The sequence below is a fragment of the Sciurus vulgaris genome (assembly GCF_902686455.1).
Source record: "Sciurus vulgaris genome assembly, chromosome: 1".
Classification (NCBI taxonomy): Eukaryota; Metazoa; Chordata; class Mammalia; order Rodentia; family Sciuridae; genus Sciurus; species Sciurus vulgaris.
Genome location: NC_136461.1, coordinates 34,444,439 through 34,464,871, shown reverse-complemented (window position 1 = coordinate 34,464,871; position 20,433 = coordinate 34,444,439). Strand labels below are relative to the sequence as shown.

Below are 20,433 nucleotides of genomic sequence, written 5' to 3'. Positions count from 1 at the left end.
AATGCAAATATGTACATGTTCCCCATTTTGTTTGAGAGTAGCTTACACACAGCAAAATGCATAGATATTAAGTATACAGTTCTAGATTGTAGGGTTTACTTTATTAAAAGCTCTCAGTTTTCCAAAGTGGTTATATTATTTTACACTTCTGTTAATACAATATAAGAGTTCCATTTGCTTCACATCTTCAAAATTTGGTGCTGTCAGTCTTTTTAATTTTGATCATTCCTTGTGGATGTACATGTAGTGACCTCTTATCGTGGTTTTAACTTGCATTTCCCTGGTAGTAGTGATGCCAACCACCTTTTCATGTGCTTATCAACCTTTTGGATATCTTCATGAAGTATCTGTTCAAAGCATTTGCCTGTTTTTAAATTGGGCCACTTGCCATTTTGTTATTGATTATGGGGGAATTCTTTTTTTTTTTTAATATTTTTAGTTGTAGATGGACTCAGTGCCTTTATTTTATTTATTTATTTTTATATGGTACTGAGGATCAAACCCAGTTCCTCACACATGCTAGATAAGTGCTCTGCCACTGATCCACAACCCCAGTCCTATTTCCATTATAGGGGAATTCTTTATATATTCTAGTTGAAAATCTTTTGCCAGATGTATTTTCTGCCAGTCTATGGCTTGGTCTTATCACTTTCTTAATGGTTTCTTTTGATGACCAAAAGTTTTAAATGCTGATGAAATATAAATTACCGATTTTTTTCTTCTTCTCCCTTTTTTTTGGGGGGGGGGGGGGGGTTTGGATTGAACCCATAGGCATTTTACCACTGAGCCACATCCCCAGCCCTTTTTATTTTTTATTTTGAGATAGGGTCTCACTAAATTGCCTAGGACCACTCTAAGTTGCTGAGGCTGGTCTCGGCTTCCCAAGTTGCTGGGATTATAAACATGTGCCACTGTGCCCAGCTATTACTGATTTTTTTTTTTTTTTTTTCTTTAGTGACTGGTACCCTGGTTTGTTTATTTGTTTGTTTTTTGGTATTGGAGATTGAACCTGGGGGTGCTTTACCACTGAGCCACATCCCCTAATCCCTTCCATTTTTATTTTGAGACAGAATCTCACTAAATTGCTGAGATGGCCTCAGCCTTGCAATTCGTTTGCCTCAGCCTCCTGAGTAATTGGGATTAGAGGCATATGCCACCATACCTGGCAATTACTACCTTTTGTGTCCTAAGAAATCCTTGTCTATCTAAAGTTTGTGAAGATATTCTTTTACTTTACTTCTAAAAATGCTTTAAGTTTGGCTTTTACATTTAGATATATGACCTGTCTTGATTTAATTTTTAAGTGATCCTGAGAGTAGGGATAAAGATTTATCTTTTCTCCATTTGGATATTCAGTTGCATCAGTGCCATTTGTTAAAAAGACTTTGCTTTTCCCCATTGAATTACATTGGTGTCTTAGTTGAAAATCAGTTAACCATTTACGTGTAGTCTGTTTCTGTCCTCTGTTTCCATTGGTTATGGTCTATCTTTACTTCAGTACCACTGTCTTATTTTAACTTTACGGTATGTCATACAATCAGGTAGTATAAATCTACCAATTATTTTCTTAATATTGTTTTGGCTATCCTGGTTCCTTTGGATTTCCAAGTAAATTTTAGAATTGGCTTGTCAGTTTTTATAAAGGAGCCTTCCTGAGGATTGGGTTGTGATTTGGTGGTGAAGTGATTATCTGGCACATGTGGGGCACTGGGTTTGATCCTCAGCACCACATAAAAATAAATAAAATAACAGTGTTGTGTCCATCTACAGCTAAAAAAATTAAAAGAAAAAAAAGAAGCAGCTTTCTTGGATTTTGACTGGAAGTGCATTGAACCTGTAGAATAATTTGGAGAGATTTGACATTGTGAATCTTCCAGTCCTTCAACATGGTGTGTGTATATTTAAGTTTCTTTTAATTTTTTCAGATATTTTATAATGTGTAGAGGATTTGAACACATTTTGGTAAATTTTTGTTTGTTTATTTATTGCATTACTGGGGATTGAACTCAGGAATGTTCTACCACTGAGCTGCATCCCTAGCTATTTTTCTTTTTTATTTTGAGACAGAGTCTCACTAAGGTGCTGAGTCTGGTCTCAAATTTGAGATCATCCTGCCTCAGCCTCCCAGGTTACTGGGATTATTGGTGTGCACCATTGTGCCCAATTCAAAAATGTATTTAGGTAAATGCTTTGCTTATATGTGTGTGTGTGTGTGTGTGTGTGTGTGTGTGTGTGTGTGTGTGTGTTGCTGGGGATTGGACCCCAGGGCCCTGTTCTTTTGAGGCAAGAATTCTATCAACTGAGCCGTATCCCCAACCCTAGGTAAATACTTTTAGAGATATTGTAATTGGTATTTTTAAAATTCCATCTTTCAATTGTTTATTGCTTGTATATCAAATGTAATTGATGTTTCCTGTAATTTGACCATGTACCCTGTGACTTTGTTATAATATAGAGTCTCTTAGGATTTTCTTTATACATCATCATTTGTCTGCAAATAAAATGAGTTTTAATCTTTTTGCTTTTTTTTTTTTTTCCCCTATTGCCCTGGCCAGGACCTCCAGTGCAATGTATATAGACATTTCCACTCACTTTTTTAACCTCTTTTTGCATTTATATGTTTCCATCCTAATGGGCTTTGGTGTTTCTGATTAAGGAGAAGATTTCCAATACTATTAAGAGTCAAGAGTTCTAGAGTGCCGCTGCTTATTTGTTTAGGGAGGAATGGGGAGCTTCCTTAGGATAATAAGAGAATTTTATTCTTCCACAAGAACTAATTCCAGCTTTATTAAAGAAATTAGGATTTTTTTTCAATTTTTAAAAAATTGTGGTAAATATATATAACAATTTACTATTTTAATTATTTTAAAGTGTACAGTTCAGTGGCATTGAATACATTCATAATATTATGCAACCATTATCGCCATCCATCTCTATACCTTCAGTCTTACAAAACTAAAACTGTGTTCATCAAACAGTTGAACTTCACTGTCCCTCACCCCTGGCAACTACCATTCTACTTGATGATTTTTTGATTTCTCACTTTTCTACCTTATGCAAGTGGAATTATACAATATTTGTCTTTTTATGACTTGTTCATTTTACTTAGCATAATATCTTCAAGGTTCATTCATGTTGTAGAACATTACAGAATTTTCTTCCTTTTTAAGACTGTAGTATTCCATTGTATACCGTGTATGCCACATTTTGCTTATCCTTTCATCCATCAGCGGACACTTGGGATGCTTCCTTGTTTTGACTGTTGTGAAGAATTTCCTACTCTGAACATGGGTGTTCAAATATTTCTTTGAGACTCTGCTTTCAGAAAGTTCTCTTAGGTATGTACCCAGAAATGGAATTGCTAGGTTATATAGGTATTTATATATATATATATATATTTTTTTTTTTTGAGGAATTGATGTACTATTTTCCACAACAAATGTACAATTTTACACTCCTACCAATAATGCACAGGAGTTAGTTTCTCTACATCCTTGCCAATGCTTGTTACTTGTCTTTTTTTTTTTTTTTTTTTTAATAAAAGTTGCCATACTAATGGGTACAAAGTTGTATCTTGTTTTGATTTGCAAAGAGTTAGGATTTTTAGTGATCTTCCTGGGGTCTATTTTTTTTTTTTTTTTTTGGGCGGTGCTGGGGATCGAACCCAGCGCTTTGTGCTTGCAAGGCAAGCACTCTACTGACTGAGCTATCTCCCCAGCCTCCTGGGGTCTATTTTAGCTACTGTCTGAAAGTTATGGATGGAGATATAAACTCTCTTTGCTCTCTAATCCCTAAATCCAAGAAATATTATTTTTCCTCTAGTCTAGAATTAGAGATCCTGGGCGTTCCATGCAAATGAGTTCCTCTAGCTCTTCCCCCTGCCCCAATATTTCTTCTTTTATTTTTTCAGAATGAGCGAACCTCAGGCTTTTTTTTTTTTTTTTAGCTTTTCTTTTTTTCTTTATTATTTCTTGATTTTTTTATTTTTACAGACTGCATTTTTTTTGTTAACAAACTGCATTTTGATTCATTGTACACAAAGGGGTATATCATTTCATTCCTCTAGCTCTTGACTGGGAAGTAATAAGCAGCCACTATTAATAGAATTACCAAAGAGACATTTTATTCTCAAAGTTGTTGCCTCTTCTTACAACTTATTTATTTATTTTTAAATTTTTTGGTACTGGGCACTGAATCCAGGGGTGCTTTACTACTGAGCTACATCCCCAGCCCAGCCAGCCCAGTTCTTTTTTTTGAGCTGGTCTCACTAAGTTTATTAAGTTGCTGAGGCTGACCATGAACTTATGATCCTCCTGCCTCAGCCTCCTGAGTCATGATTACAGGTGTGTGCTGTTGCACCCAGCTCTCTTCTCACACTTTTGATCATTTACTCCTTCCCCTTTCCTTTGCACCTAATATCAGAATTCTCACTAAGTTCTTGTGCCCAGTCTCATTTATTTTCCTCGCTTTCTTCTTTACTTCCACATAATTTATACAGCATCCTTACATACAATCCTAACTCTGGGCTTTCTTCCAGTCTGTGACTCTGGTCAGCAAGTCTTGCTATCTTTACTTGGCTTTCCCTATATAGGGCTGGCTTCACATCACCTTACCTTCCAACCTGGAATAGAAGGCAACAAAGTTGACCTGTAGAGATTCCCAAATATCTGTTAAGAACAGAGTAAAACCCAAGCTAAGCCCAAACTCAGAATTATCTGGTTGGGATCAATGTAAACTTTTAGGAAGAGAGTAGAAAGGCACATAAACAGGTGAAGAAAGTGAGACAGCCTGCAAAGGCAGTTTGCCAGTTTGCTAAGGGACATCGATACCTCTCTAAAGGAGAAAGTTACACCCACAAGGTGTGCCATGGTTTAAAAGAAATGGCCCTTGGAACCCATTGATTTATCTTTCCCTTTGCCCACAAGAGAGTGTCCTAAACATTTAGAGGCTCTTTTGGTCTGTTTTCAGTAAGATTTTATGTAACATAAGTTTGGGGTTTATTAGCTTTTATCTTTATCCATCTTCCTTCAAATTGAGTTCCCCAAATATTAATGTGAAGTAATCCTGTTTATCTTTTTGCTTGTCTTAGAGAAAGACCGGGGTAATATATTCATTTTTTTTTTTTGGTGATACCAAGGATTGCACCCAGGGTGCTCTAGTACTGAGCTACATTTGCAACTCTTTTTTTTTTTTTTAATTCATTTTTATTGTAAACAAATGGGATACATCTTGTTTCTCTGTACATGAAGTAGAGGCATACCATTTGTGTAATCATACATTTACATAGGGTAATGGTATTTGATTCATTCTGTTATTTTTTTCCCTCCCCCCATCCCTCCCACCCTGCAGCTCTTTTTTATTTTTTATTTGAGATAAGCTCTCACTAAATTGCCAAGGCTAACCTCAAACTTGCAGTCTGCCTTCCTTAGTCTCCCGTCACTGGAATTATAGACAGGCATGCATCCTTGCACCCAGCTAAAATACATTTTAATTTATAATCACTTTTTACCTTGCATTTGCTAAATGTAGTGCAGTCCTACTCATATGTAGAAACCCCCCTCATATTTGCTTATAGAATATTGAAGCTGGATACCACATTTGCTAACATTTTTTTCAACTAAAGGACACATTTCACTTGGGATTATCCTTCTGAAACTATTTTCTACTTCATTTGCTGTATCTTACCACAATTTTACTGATTTACTGGTTCTCACTTTTTATTTCAGCTGTCCAAACTTTTCCCTGACTTATCAAGAGAGATTATTGGTTCATTCATTCTCCCAGGCCCTGGGTGAGTGAGCTCCATTCTTACAACTGGAATTGATGACAAATATTCTTGGATTTCATATTTTCTCCATTATTGTATTTCATATATGAACTCATTAATTTAGCAAATATGTATTCATAGTATAATAATAATAATAAACACCAGTTGTGAACCAGGCATGCTTATTGTTTTAACTTTTTATTATGGAAAATTTTAAATATAAATAGAACATTGCCCGTGTATTTATCATCCAGCCTCATAAATTAACAACCTATAGCAAATCTTATTCCATACAACTTGCTTTGTTTTTTTTTTTTTTTTTTTGTGGTGCCAAGGATTGAACTCAGGGCCTCATGCACACCAGGTGGGTGCACTTCCCCCGAGCTCCAACCTAGCCCCCATCCCATGTTCTTTTGAAGCAAATCCCAGACATCATATTATTTTATCTTATCTGTAAATATTTCAGAATATATTGCTAACACGAGGGCTTTTAAAAAATTATCACATCCAAAAAAGATTAAAAAACAAATAAATAATAATTCTTCGGTATCAAATACCCATCAGTGTTTGAGTTTCCAGTTGCTTTATAAACATAAACATGTTATTTAATGTTTATTTAACTCAAGAAGTGAAAAAGACTACGCATTACAATTAGTTGAAATGTCTCCTAAGCCTCTTAACTCATAGGTTTTCCTTCTTTCTCTCTCTTTTTTTCCTTTTTTCAGGTATTTGTTAAAGAAACTGGTCTTTTGTCTTGTGTGGTTTTCAGGTCTGCATTCAGTTGATTGCAACACTGTGATATTATTTAATAAGTGTTTATCTCTGTATATTTTCTGGAAATTGGTAGTTGGACCTGGAGGCTTGTTTAAACTCAGGTTTGAGTTTTTTTGGCAAGACTGCTTCATAGGTGGTGGTGTGGTTTTCCATCTGGAGGCATGTAATTGAGGCTGGTTGCCTTTCATTTTGTGATGTGAGCAGCTGTTGGTGAATCATTGTTGGTAATCGTTGCCAACAGTCCCTGTTTGTTTTCTCTCAAGTCATTTGACCGTCTGAAATTGCATCTCTCTTCTTTTTGTTATTTTGCCTCAAACCCTTTTTATGTTTCTTTGTTTCTTTTTTTAATTTTAGGATTTTATTCCTTTTAACATTCCATTTCCCTGAAGGCATTGTGAATTGTGTTTTATTTGCACACATATTCTTCCTAGTTTTATTTATTTCTGAAGTGATTTGTTAAAATTTCTAATTCACCTCACTTCTAACTTTTCTAATTCATATTTATACTATGGTTCACTTTTTCATTTTTTTTACTTTAGTTTATTTTGAAGTATTAGTCTCTAGATTTCATCTGTTTTATGGGCTTGTTTTTCTCTTGTGCTGTCATTGTCTATAGGAATATTATTCCAAACTTTATTATTATTTTTTAATAATTCTTTGTATGGAATTTGCCTATCATCTTATTTCTAATTTTTGTCTGAAATTGGTTTTTCAAGGGGAAAGGTGAGATCTTCCTCAGAAACTGGAATTGATTTTTTTGTTTGTATCAAAATAGTTATACAGTTTTATTTTGTATTTTATTTATTAATAGTCTGCTAGTCCTGTACTCTATACTGAATAATTCATTCATTCTCTCCATTGATCTGTGATGTCCTGGATACATCTAGTATATATTTGTATGTTTTGAGACTGCATTGTGTTTCACTGAGCTATTTGTCTTTCTCTATACTAATACCATAGTCATTTACTCTAATATTATAATAATTCTTAGTACTGGTAGAGTCCTTCACTTACCTCATTGTTCTTCTTAAATATCTTATCTATACTTTGTTCTTTTATAGAACTTATAAGTTCTACACAGAACTTTTGGAATTTTCACTGGAGTTACATTAAATCTATATATAAATTGAGGGCACCTTCAATACCGAGTCTTCCTAAAGTCATATATGTAGTGTTTATCTCCATTTATTTCAGTCTTATTTAATATCTTCTAATGTTTTAGAATTTACTTCTTAAAATCTTGGGCTGAGGTGTAGCTCAGTGGTAGAACACTGGACTAACACGCGTAAAGCCTGGGGTTGATTCCCGGTTCCACCAAGATAGAGCAAGAAATGGCAGATTAGGGCTAGGGATGTAGTTCAGTGGTAGACTGCATGCTTACAATGCACAAGGCCATGGATTCAGTCCCCAACACTACAAACAAAACAAAACAAGACAAAACAAAACAAAATGCATATGTCTTTTGCTAGATTTATTCCCAGTTTGTGTTTTTTTATTAATATGTATATGTATTGTATGTGTGTGTGTTTTACTATATATATAAAACTTTAAAATCAAAAATTCTACAAGACTTAAGTGAAGAACAAGGGTATCCTTCACTATCCATCCTCACTCCTGCTTTCTGGTCCTCAGAGGCAACTATTTTCGGATTTTTTTTTTTCCTTCTGGTAATTCCCTCAGTATTTTTAAGTATTACGTACTATTTTTTTTTTTTTTTTAATTTTTGATTCTAGATACTATCTGCTGAATTTCTACTCTGGAGGATAAAGATTTAGCTCACTTATCACCCACCTCATGTACACAGGCAATATCCCTCTTTCCTATTCTCACCAATAATGGTTACATTATAATTTTTTATTAAATCAGTGATGATGACATATATAATCAAACCAGTCTACTAATATTGTATATCCTTTCTTTAAAATAACTTTATTGAGAGACAACTTATGTACAATAAAGTATGCCCATTTTACTTCATTTTATTTTATTTTATTTATTTTATTTTATTATATTTATTTATTTTATTTTATTTTATTTTATTTATTTTATTTTATTTTATTATTTTATTATTTTATTTTATTTTATTTTATTTATTTATTTATTTATTTTTTTTTTGCAATACTTGGGATTGAACCCAGGGATTTGGACATTCTTGGCAAGCACTCTACCACTGAGCTACATCCCCGGGCTGAGAATGCACATTTTAAATGTACAATTCAGAAAGTTGTTTTATTTTGTTTTTACTCAGGCTTTTTGAGGCATAACATTCCATACAGCAAAATTTACCCTTTTTAAAAAATATACTGGGGCTGGGGCTATAGCTCAGTGGCAGAGCACTTGTCTAGCATGTATGAGGCACTGGGTTCGATACTTAGCACCGCATCTAACTAAGTGAATAAAATAAAGGCATTGTGTTCATTTACAACTAAAAATATTTTTAAAATATATATATATCCTTTTTTTTTACTTTAAAATTGCTGTCTTCTGCTTTATTGACAGGTAAATTGTTAAAAATGTTCTTATGATTCCATAATTACAAAGACTCAGACTCACATTAAAAAAGTAAAAAGCAGGGGCTGGGGATATAGCTCAGTTGGTAGAGTGCTTGCCTTGCAAGCACAAGACCCTGGGTTCAATCCCCAGCACCGCCAAAAAAAAAAAAAAAAAAAAAAAAGTAAAAAGCAGAACCCCAGCAAGTGCCTTTCCATCATGAAGTCTGGGAGGGTGGGTAGGGCAGGCAGATGCTGAATGTACTTAATAATATTGTAGTGATATAACTACCACCTGAGTAGAGATATAGAACAGTTTTGTCATCCCTTGCAAGTTTCAACTTCCTTTTTAATAAAACAGTTTGTTTCTTAGAGTTATTAATTACCTCTTTGTTGTTTTTTTTTTTTTTTTTTTGTACTGGGAACTGAACCCATAAAACTTAACCACTGAGCCACATCCCCAGCCCTTTTTAATATTTTTTTCAGAGACAGGGTCTCACTAAGTTGCTTAGAGCCTTGCTGAGTTGCTGAGGCTAGCTTTGAACTTAAAATCCTCCTGTCTCAGTCTCCCCAGCCACTGGGATTACAGGTGCATGCCATCACACCCAGCTGCCTCACTTTTAAATTGCTTAGATTTCTGTTTCTCACTGATTCATCCCATCTAAAAAGAACATTAATCTGATATGTATTTAAAACATCAGGTATTCCATCATTGTTTTTTTCTTCCCACTTGAGACAACCCTCTTGTGAGCTTTCCATTCTCTGCTAGTTGCTTTGGAGGCCTGCTGCAATGCTGTCATCCTGGGATTTTGCTTTGCTAGCATTTTGGGAATTCTCTCTTCTGCGTCAGATGCTCTTATCCCCAGATTTCAGTTTTCACCTTTCTTGATACTCCCTTATTTCTGAGAAACCCAACTCTATTGACTCCCCATCCCCTCCACCCAGTACTGGGGATTGAACCCAGGGGCTCTCTACTACAGAGCCACATCCCCAGCCCTTTTTATTTTTTATTTTGAGACAGGGTCTCACTAAGTTTTCCAGTCTGGTTTAGAACTTGTGATCCTCCTCTGTCAACCTTCTAAGTAGCTGGGATTATAGACATGTGCCATTGTGTCCAGCTGTTACTGACTTCTTAAAGAAAATGCATAAAAGATAAATGTTTTGAGAATTTCCATGTTTGCAATGTTTGCTTTCATCCTTACTCTTCATTGTTAACTTTTATAGAATTCTAGGTTAGATATCGTCTCAGAATTCTTTTATACTGAGTCCAAAGAGAAACAAACTTCCTTGATGGCTGGCTGTACTAGTAGGTAGATTGTTCACCCCAGGCCTAAGGCCCTGTTTGTTCGCTTCACACTACCTTCCTCACACCAACTTCTAACCTCATCTTTGACCCACTGTATACCTTAAAAACCCCAGTTAAGACAACTAACTTTCAGTACAGTTTTAGCTTCCTTCTTTAATTCTGGACTTAGTATTTTCCCTTTCTTTCTTGTAAATTCAGAATGTATTTGGAGTAATTTTTTGCTGTGTTTTATCCAAAATTATTAGGTGTTTGTAACAGAAGTTTTGTATTATCATAATCCACCAGTTTTCCAACATCAGACCCTCCATGCTGACTTCTTTAAGTGCATGATTTCATTTAACTCCCCAACAACACTGAGGTAGATAGAATCTTTATCCCTGTTTTACAAATAGGAAAAGTAGGACTCAGCTCAGTTAGTTTGCTTCAAGTTCAGGTTGAAAGAAAATGCTGTAGATGCCAAAGTCTCAGTAAATGCATTGAATAACCAAAAGATTGGAAGGATAATGTTAGCTAGATACAGCCAGATGGCACATGTTTTAGTGGAAATTTAACTTTTACTTGAGAGTGCAATAGTGGTGTTGGTTAGAGACATGGTATTTAGAAGAGTACTAAGTGCCCTCTAGAGGACCATCAGGAAACACAACTTGGATCTGCTTATTGAATGAGGAACCCTTTATGAACATGACTTTTCAAATTGAGTCTTGCAAAATAGGAATTTGTGATGCTGGAGATGTGAGGAGGGATAAACATTCCTGGTGGGTACAGGATAGAATAACTCTTGAAAAAGCATGAAATTTTTGAAAGAACCTGTACTTTTTTTTTTTTTTTTTGCGATGCTGGGGATCAAACCCAGGGCCTCATGCTTCACAGGCAAGCACTCTGCCAACTGAGCTATCTCCCCAGTCCAGAACCTGTACTTTATCAGTTGAAGAATTCTACAAAGCTGAAATATCAGAGGATTATTACTATTATTATTTCTTAAGCAAAAAGGAAGAGCTTTGTTAGAAAGTGAAAAGTGAAGATAAGCATTCTCAGAGAATGCAGGCTCTCTAGAACAAGACTCACAGAGGATTTATTGTTTTTAGAAGTTAAACTATTTAGGAGAGAAGGAATGGCAGAATGATAATAGGGTATTGAGAAACAACAGAGCTTGCATTGCAATAAGAGCTGATGGTTCACATAAGATTTCTATCTGTAGTTTGTTGAGCACTTGTTATGATACTTAAATTTGCTAAAGATTTATAAATGAGTACATGAGAATTTATTACTTTAGAACTTTAATTTCTGTTCTTAGAGACTGCCCTAAACTAGGGAGTTCATTTAGCTGATTGTGATCATGAAGATATAACTTTTATTTTCCTTGGGGTTACCTGAGACATTTGATCTGAAGATCATGAGGGAGAGCTTTCATATTTACTATGTATACTACATTTCTAATCCACTTTGAAAGGTAAATGGTATTATTCTGCTTTACTGTTGAGAAACATGATAATCAGAGAGCTTAAATAACCTGCCCCAAAATCCCACACCTGATTAATTGCTGATCCAGAGCTAAATGTCATGCATTTGTACATCTTAGAATCTTGAAGACTTTTGTGTGTAGATTAGATAATTACATATATATGTATATAACTCTTTTTTCAGTATACAGTTCAGTGGTTCTGCTATATAGAGAGTTTGTTTGATTTTTGGTTCCTGGGATTGAACCCAGGTCCTTGTGCATGCCAAGGACCTACTCTACCTCCAAGCCCTGTTTAGAATTCTTCTTTTGGTTCTAGGAATTGAGCCCAGGGCCTTGTGCATTCTAGATCAGTTCTTCTACCACTGAGCTACATCCACGTCCCAGAACTCTTAATTAAATATTTTTCGTAAAACTTATTTTTTAAAACTAGCAAATATTCCAGTTGAACTCAAGCAATGTCCTTGTCTTGTAAAAAGTGCAGCTATTGCATCTTGGTATCTTTCTCTAAGTGGAGTGAATTCTGGTCTTGAAGTAAGACTTTCTATTCTATATCTAGGGCAATGTGAACAAGAAACCTGGCTGACTCCTTTGACATTGAGCCTGATCCACATTAGAGCTGTTCCTTTTACTTTTTTATTTTCTTTCTTATCTTTCTCTCTTACTCTCTCTTTCTTTCTTCCTTCCTTCCTTCTTTCAGTCCTGGGTATCAAACCCAGGGCCTTGAGCAAGCCCTCCATCAATAAACCACACCCTCAGCTGTTCCACTGTCTAAGGTAACTGTCTGTTGGTGCTGTTTTTATGCTTTAGAAAGAGAATGTGATTATCTCTTAAATACATGTTTAGAGAGCAGGTTAGTGAGGTTGATTTAAGAGACGTAAGCAGACTAAATCTATAATAGTGTCCTGCAACCTATGTGTAAAGCACTTATAGTTCAGGTCTCATTGCTTCTCTTAATTTAGAAACGGCAGAGTTAGGGCTGCAGTTGTAGCTCAGTGGTAGAGCACTTGCCTAGGATATGTGAGGCACTGGGTTTAATCCTCAGCACCATATAAAAACATAAATCAATAAAGGTATTGTGTCTGCTACAACTAAAAAAATTTTTTTTCTAATTAAAAAAAAAGAAAGAAAGAAAGAAATGACAGAGTTGAGATCTGGGATGTAGCTCAGTGGTATTGTGCTTACCTAGCCTGTGTGGTAAGGCTGTAGATTTGATCCTGAAAAAGAAAAAAGAAAAAAGAAGAAATGACAGAGTTGATAATCTCTGTTTAATCAAGGTAGGAATCTTTCTTTGGCCTCAGGCCTGCCTCAGTTTCACAACCCAGAAAATAGGGATAATGATGCCAAAACACTGGTTGTTTGAGGTTTAGTTGTTGAAGTCCTTTGATGTAGAAGAAGGACTATTGTTATATGTCTTATGAAACAGCTAACATGCTACAACAAAGAACAAACTATAGCTGTTGAAACCCCCAGCCTGGAGACAGCTTATTAGAAAGATTGAGCATATATTCTATTTTTAGATGTTCAAAAAGCTAAATGCAAGTTATTTTCACTTGAACGTTTGATGTCTTTATCAAATTACAAATCTCTATCATTCTTCCTGGAATCTTTCATTTTGCCTGAGGTTTTGTTTTTGTCAGATTTCTATCTGCTTAGAAAGAGTCAGTATGGTTTGGTCAAGGGAGGATCTGAGAACTTGGTCCTAACTTGCTTAAAGACTTTATTAAGTGGCACCTTTCCTTCATATGATTTCTTTGGTGGGCTGTGGTTTCCAGGAGAGCCTCAGTATATCCCTGATGATGCATTCTTTGAGACTGCTGGTGGCATAGTGAAAACTCAAGGAATAATGGCAGAAACAAGTTGGCTGTAGGGTTTTTTGAGCCTTCTTTTTCCCTCCCTTGAGGAAATCTCAGTGGAACTTTTCTCATGAGTACACTAACCTAGTATGTATATACACAAGATTGAAGTGATTTCCTCTTATCTTTTCATAGATTGCTACTTGTTGGAACTCTGGTCTTGGGTTGGAGTACTTCTATAGCCCTGTATGTCATTGTCATTTGGTAGCCAGAAAATATAGCAAGCTGTGTTCAAGCTGTGTTCCTTTGAGTCTTTTTTTTTTTTTTTTTTCATTATTGAAGAGATGTAGGGTAGTGTGGAAAGGAGCTAGCTAGGAATTGTGATAGAAAGCATAGGCTGTCATCACAAACTTTCCATCTTTGGGTATCAAGCAGCCCATATGGCTTAGATTTTTCAAAACTTATTAGGGCCATCTGTTCTACTCTGGATCATGAAGTAACACTTCATCCTGACTAGTAGAATGGTGCAGTATAATTTATGAAAAGCTGGTATTCTGTCACCTTGATCAGAGAGTTCATTTGAAATTACCTGTAGCCCCTCAGACTCTTAAGATTCATCTTCCCCAGCAAGCCTAAGACTGAATTGGGTATGATTTTTCTGTACTTGTGCAGGAGATTGCAGTTGTCATATCATCATCTTCCTGTATGAGACCGTGGGACAGAACTATATCTGAGACTGGCACCGAGAGAATTCTCTATGTATTTGTTAATTGAATGGATCACAGATGGATGCAAGTTCTTTGTAAACATTTGGAACAAGCTCCTTACTCATTTAATATAGAAGAAATGTTTATGTGAGCCTGAGGATGAGTTTCAGTGATTATAAATCAGAGGAATTGATATGGCATAGGCTGCTTAGTGTTCACTTTATTTGCATTTGTAAGTTCCCAGAAAGCCCCAGGTTTACTGATATGGCTGATCCTCTCCCCCGCAGTGTGTTCTTCTAGAAGGATTATTTTAGTTTTGTGATGAGGTAGGCTGGCATGGTGAAAAGAACACAGGCTTTCACAAAGACAAGAGACCACTATTCTAACTCTTATTCTGTCATTCACTAGTTGTGTAATCCTAGATGAGGTTATAAGTTCCTTCTGATCTTGTATTTAATTCATCTATAAAATATTAATATTTTTAATTTATTCAGTAAATATGTATTGAATACCTAATATATGTCACACTCCATTCTAGATGCTATAAATATTCTGGTTGACCAGATAAAGCAAGATGCCTGCACTCATAGAGCTGTAAGGATATAGAGAGATAATGAACATGGAACTATTTCAGGCGACAACAAGTGCTAAGAAGAAGAATAAAGCAGGGTAAGAGGACAAAGAATGGTTGAAAACAGTGAGCCCTTTTAGGTAGGAAGTAACATTTGAGAAGAAACTAAGGATGCAGGGTAGTGAGCCAAAGATCTTTTTCTGTGGAGAGAATAGCAAGTGTAAAGGTCCTCAGGTGGAAATGACAATGGCATGTTTGAGAAGCAACAAGAAGACCAATGTAACTAGAGTATAATACTTAGTAGTAGAATGATAATATACAAGGCCAAGACTTAGGTGAGAATCAGATCATAAAGGATCTTATAGACCATAGAAGGATTTAGAGTTCAGCTTTTATTGTTTTGGGAGACCTGTGTTGGATATGAGTGACATCATCTGATTTGTGTTTAAAAAAAAAAAAAAATCACTGTACTGCTATGTGGAAAATAAGGATATAGTAGAACAGATTAATTAAGAGATGATTTTAATAATTCAGTTGAAAGAGAATGCTAACACTGGAACAATAGTAGTAGAAGTAGTTAGAATTCAAAATGTAGTTTGAAGATAGACCTAACAGGACTTCTTATAGATTTGATTTATAAAAGGAAGAAAAAAATCAAACAATGCGTTCTAGCTTTTTTATTTGAACTGAAGGAATGTGATTATCATTTACTGCAGTGTGGGAGACTATTGAAAGAGCAAATTGGGAACCCAGATAATTTGGGGACATTAAATTTGTAGAATTGATCATTAGATTTCCTAGTTGAAATGTCAAGTAGGCAGTTGGATTTACAATTCTGAATCTCAAAAGTGGGGAGTGAAGGAGGGGAAAGTATGTTGGAATTTTTTTTTTTTTAAATAAAGAACATATCCATCATTGTAGAAGATTTTATTGATTCTTTTTTCGGGGGAGGAGGCTATAGATGGACACAATACCTTTATTTATTTATTTTTGTGTCGTGCTGAGGATTGAACCCAGTGCCTCACATGTGCTAGGTGAGCGCTCCACCACTGAGCCACAGACATGTTGAACTTTTAAGGAAGGATGAGAATACATAAAATCTCAGAATGTCAGAGTGAATTGACTAGGAAATATGTTGCTGGACAATGCTAAGGTTCCCCTTAATTGGATTATCAATTTAAAAAGAGACTTATCCAATACTACCATGAATTTTTCCAACCACATTCAACTTCTTGGGTTCAGTTGTTAAGTAGGGAGGGTTGGAATTTAATTAACAGTGAGGCTTTACCTGGTATGTATATGGGATGAGAGTAGCAGAGAGGGCAGTGATATATGTGAGGGAGTGATTATAGTGATAGACAATCAATACACTGTGTAGATGAAGCCCCACGGGAAATAAAGATGTGAAAAATCAGTGTAATGAAGAGACTAAGGATCCCATTAGAATCAGAATTGCTGGAGCCCCCCTCATAATTTTATCTGTGAAGGTAGTCATATTTTTTGCTTTTAGCTAATTATTTTTATTCTGATCTCTGTGTCTCTAAATAACATGCTTAAATTCTTCTTGAATTTTGTTTTAGATACCACCTACTGATTCCCTACTATGAACAATGAGAATTTTACTTCTCCTAATATAGTTATATTATAATTTTGAAAGATTAATATTCAGTATTTATTTGACTATGTAAACTGAGTCATGGGTCAACTAAAGTTCCCCCCCCCACACACACAGTGTTTTCCCTGCCAGGTAATAATTGTCTTATCTTTTTGTTTCCTTTATCTTTTATGAATTTATTAATTCATCCCAACCTTTTCACTAGTTGACCAGTCACCCCTTAAGATATTTAGCCTTATCAGTTATTTTATCAATTTCATCTTCCCAAGGAAGTTTCCAGAACCTCTGACTTACTTCAGTCTCTACTGGTTGCCAAGTGCAGAGCTGTCATCCTTTCATTTCCCTGTATCATCATCATGAGGACTCATTGTTCCTTTTTCGTGAATTTGATGCTGTTTTCCCTAGAATCCATATCCCCCTTTTTCTTGGTTTACTCCCCTATATTTGTGAAAAATTTATTAGAGCTCCCTAGAAATGTTTATTAAAGCTAAATTTTTTGAGACCTTGTATGCCTGAAAAAATCTCCTTATTCTACCTTTATACTTGATTGATAGTTTGACTAGGAATAAAATTCTCAAAACAGATCCCTAAGAATTTTGAAGGCATTGTTCCATTGTTTTTGGCAACTAATTTTGTTGGGAAGTCCTAAGCTTTTGTGATTATTAATCTTTTTTCCCTCTGTGGTACTGGGAATTGAATCTAGGTGCATTCTATCACTGAGGTACATTTCCAGTCTTTTTTATTATTATTATTAGGGTTTTTTTGTTGTTGTTGTTGTTGTTTTTTTTGAGACAGGTTCTCACTAAGTTGTAGAGTCTGGCCTCAAACTGGCAATCCTCCTATTTTAGCCTTCTGAGTATCTGTGATAAAGGCATGCACCACCATGCCTTGCTAATCTTTTATGACCAATTCTTTCTAGAAATTTGTAGCATCTTCTATTTGTTCCAAGTGTTCTGAAATTTCAAAATGAAAAAAGAATCTCTTTTTTTTCATATAATTATGACCCCAGCAAACCTTTTCAGTTGGATATTCATGTCCTTCAGTTTCAAGAAATTTTTTTTTTTGAGAAATTTTAAAAAACAAATTTTGTTGATGATTCTTGCTGGTTTCTCTGTTTTGTTGTTGTTGTTATTTTTCCTGCACAATTTACTATTCTGATAATGGATCTCTTAGACTGGTACTCTAGTTTTATCTTTCCTCTCATATTTTCTATTTCTTTATCTTTTTGCTCAAGAAAATAGGTCCTGCTGGGCCTGGTGGTGCTCACCTATAAACCCAGCAACTCAGGAGGGTGAGGCAGGAGGATTGCAGGTTTAAGGCTAGCTCAGCAACTTAGCTAGACCCTGTCTCAAAATAAAAATAAAAATAAATGGGGGGGCTGGGGAGATAGCTCAGTCGGTAGAGTGCTTGCCTTGCAAGCACAAGGCCTTGGGTTCGATCCCCAGCACCACAAAAAAAAAAAAAATAATAAAAAATAAATAAATAAATGGGGGATGTAACTCAGAGCATCTCTGAATTCAATCCCCAATACTAAAATAAATAAAGAATAAAGAATATAGGTCATGGATGGAGTGTGTTGACTGTGATCTACTCTGTAAGGTGATATGGTTACACTCTTTTGTGGGGAGAATCTCTGGTATTTATGTCTTTGGTGGTTTTTGTGTTTGTTTTGTTTGTTTTTCTCTTCAATTCCTTGGATTCCATAGAAAAAAACTTTTAAATTCCCCTGCCTGAAAGGTAAAATCCTGGTTGCTGGCATTCTTGGAAATGAATAGGTTGAAGAGTGTGCAGAAACCTGTATGTATACTTTAATAAATCCCCCTTTTTCACTGACATTCCCCCTCCCTGCCCCTAAGTATGATTATTCTTCTCCAATCCAGATATCCTCTACTTTAGTCTCTTTAGCCAGTATGGGACCTATGTAGCAGTTGGACTGCCTAGAGTGGAAAAGCCCTCTTTATTTTAACTTCCTATTCCCTACCTTTCCACCTTCATCAGTTTCTGAGCCTTCTAGGATCTACTGTAACTTGAGTTGGTTTTCAGTTTTCCTACTACTGACTTAGGAGTCATTTTTTAAATGTCTGTTCTTCTCTGTTCCAACTTTTTTCCTTTTGCCATATTGGAGATTGAATCCCGGGGCCCTCTATTTCTGAGCTATACACCAGCCCCTTTTTATTTTTTATTTTGAGACAGGGTCTCACTAAGTTGCTCAGACTGACCTTGAACATGTGATCCTCTTACCTCACCCCAAGCTGTTTGAGATTACATCTTGTCCAGCGATTCTTCCTGTTTTTGTTGGCTTATGCTCATTTAAAACTCCTTTTGTTGTTATTTCAGTAATATTTTGGGAGTAAATAGTTATGTCTATTTATATTGTCTTTACTTGACACTGTTAAAATCTCTAATGAAGAAGAGGGTGTGATACGGAGCTCAGAAGCTGATTGCAATCAGGAGGAATAGGTGTTATTGCCTGTTATGCATTTCAGATGAGCTGAGGTTGTGAAGAAATTATCTGAAATGATAATTAGAAGCAAAGAGGGTCTCTGCTCTATCTTTGGACCATTTGGTTGGGGGAATGAAGGATCGAGTAAATATCCAAAACAGTTGTTTGGTATTGTTAAAATCAAGAGCGATAGACTCTCGGGATCATAGAATTAGAAAATATCTAAAAAGACATCAAATGGAATCATTTGTACCCTGCACAAGACTGTTCTTGAATATTTTCCATGGAGGGGCTGGGGATATAGCCTAGTGGTAAAACACTCCTAGCATATACAAGGTCCCAAGTACTGTCCCCAGCTCTGAAATAAAGAAGAAGAAAAAACCTTGAGTCTCTCCCATGGAGATTATACTAGGTTATATTTGAAAACCTCTATTAGTTTGGTAGGATTTCTTATGAGGTTCCAAGCATTAGAAAGTTTTTTCTAATGCTGAACTGATCAGTTTGCCTCTTAAATTCTACTTTTTGTTCATATACAATCCTTGAGCAATCAAAATACAGTATTTTCCTGTTCCCGAGGCAGCCTTTCAGTTATTGGACCCCCAGGTTCTTCTCTTCCTCTAAGTAGCCCTGGTTCCAATGATTCGCAAACACTTTAGCACCCTTGTAACCTATTCTATCCCTCTTATCAGTCTCTTTCAAAATGTGTTGTTTCAACGTGTGATTTGAACCCTGCAAGTCACAGTGATATTGTTATATTCTATGATCTGGAGACCATTATTACAAGAGATTTATTAATTTCAATAAAAGTGTTCCATTTATATAGTACTTCACAGTTACTCTGAAATACAAATATCTTCTAGTTTTTCATCAGATATAATTTGTTTTTAAACAAAAGATGCCTGACCAAATTTAATGGCATGAGTACATTTAAAGAGGTCCTCAATTCAGGTAGCACTACAATTCTTAGCTGTACTGTTTTTGTTTGTTTGTTTTTGTTATTGGAGATTGAACCCAGGGGCACTCTACCACTGAGTTATTTCCTCAGCCTTTTTTATTTTTTATTATTTTAAGACAGAATCTCACTAAGTTACCGAGGGTCGAGAGCCTCGCTAAGTTGCTGAGGCTGACCTTGAACTTGCAGTTCTCCTCCCTGCTGGCTGGAATTTATTAGTGTAAGCCACCATGCCCTTGCTAGCTGTGCTTTTTTATTTTTATTTTTATTTTAGTTTGGTTTTGGAGGCAAGATGATGAGAGAAGCAGATCACATAGTGTTTCCGAGCCATTGTTTTTTGTGTATGTGTGTAAGAAAATGGATTATTGATAACAGGTTGTGTGTGAATTAAACAAAAATATGTGTAAAAGCTCTATAAGTAGTAAAATGCTGCCCAGTTTTAAGTTAATTTTGCAGGGGAGTAGGGGTTGGGATTGAACCCATGGGCACTTTACCACTGAGCTACATCCCCAGCTCTTTATTATTTTATTTTGAAACAGTCTCACTAAGGTTTC

At 35.6% G+C, this 20,433-nt stretch overlaps 1 protein-coding gene across 7 annotated transcripts in view; it reads left to right on the top strand.

Moving 5' to 3' along the window:
- Positions 1–20,433, top strand: part of EIF2B3 (eukaryotic translation initiation factor 2B subunit gamma) — a 139,843-nt gene that overhangs the window by 7,670 nt on the left and 111,740 nt on the right. Inside the window, exons 1-3 of one of the 7 annotated variants that reach the window (XM_079116172.1) lie at positions 1,885–1,889; positions 5,727–5,791; positions 6,103–6,131. The exons of 4 other annotated variants lie outside the window; for them this stretch is intronic. Coding sequence is in view for 1 of the 3 variants with exons in the window: in XM_079116168.1 (XP_078972294.1) it covers positions 5,727–5,791; positions 6,103–6,131 (94 nt within the window). In the remaining 2 variants the exon portion in view is untranslated. Of the gene's footprint in view, positions 1–1,884; positions 1,890–5,726; positions 5,792–6,102; positions 6,132–20,433 lie in introns of those variants that run through there. 2 more of the 7 variants (XM_079116168.1, XM_079116170.1) reach the window with 2 other exon arrangements.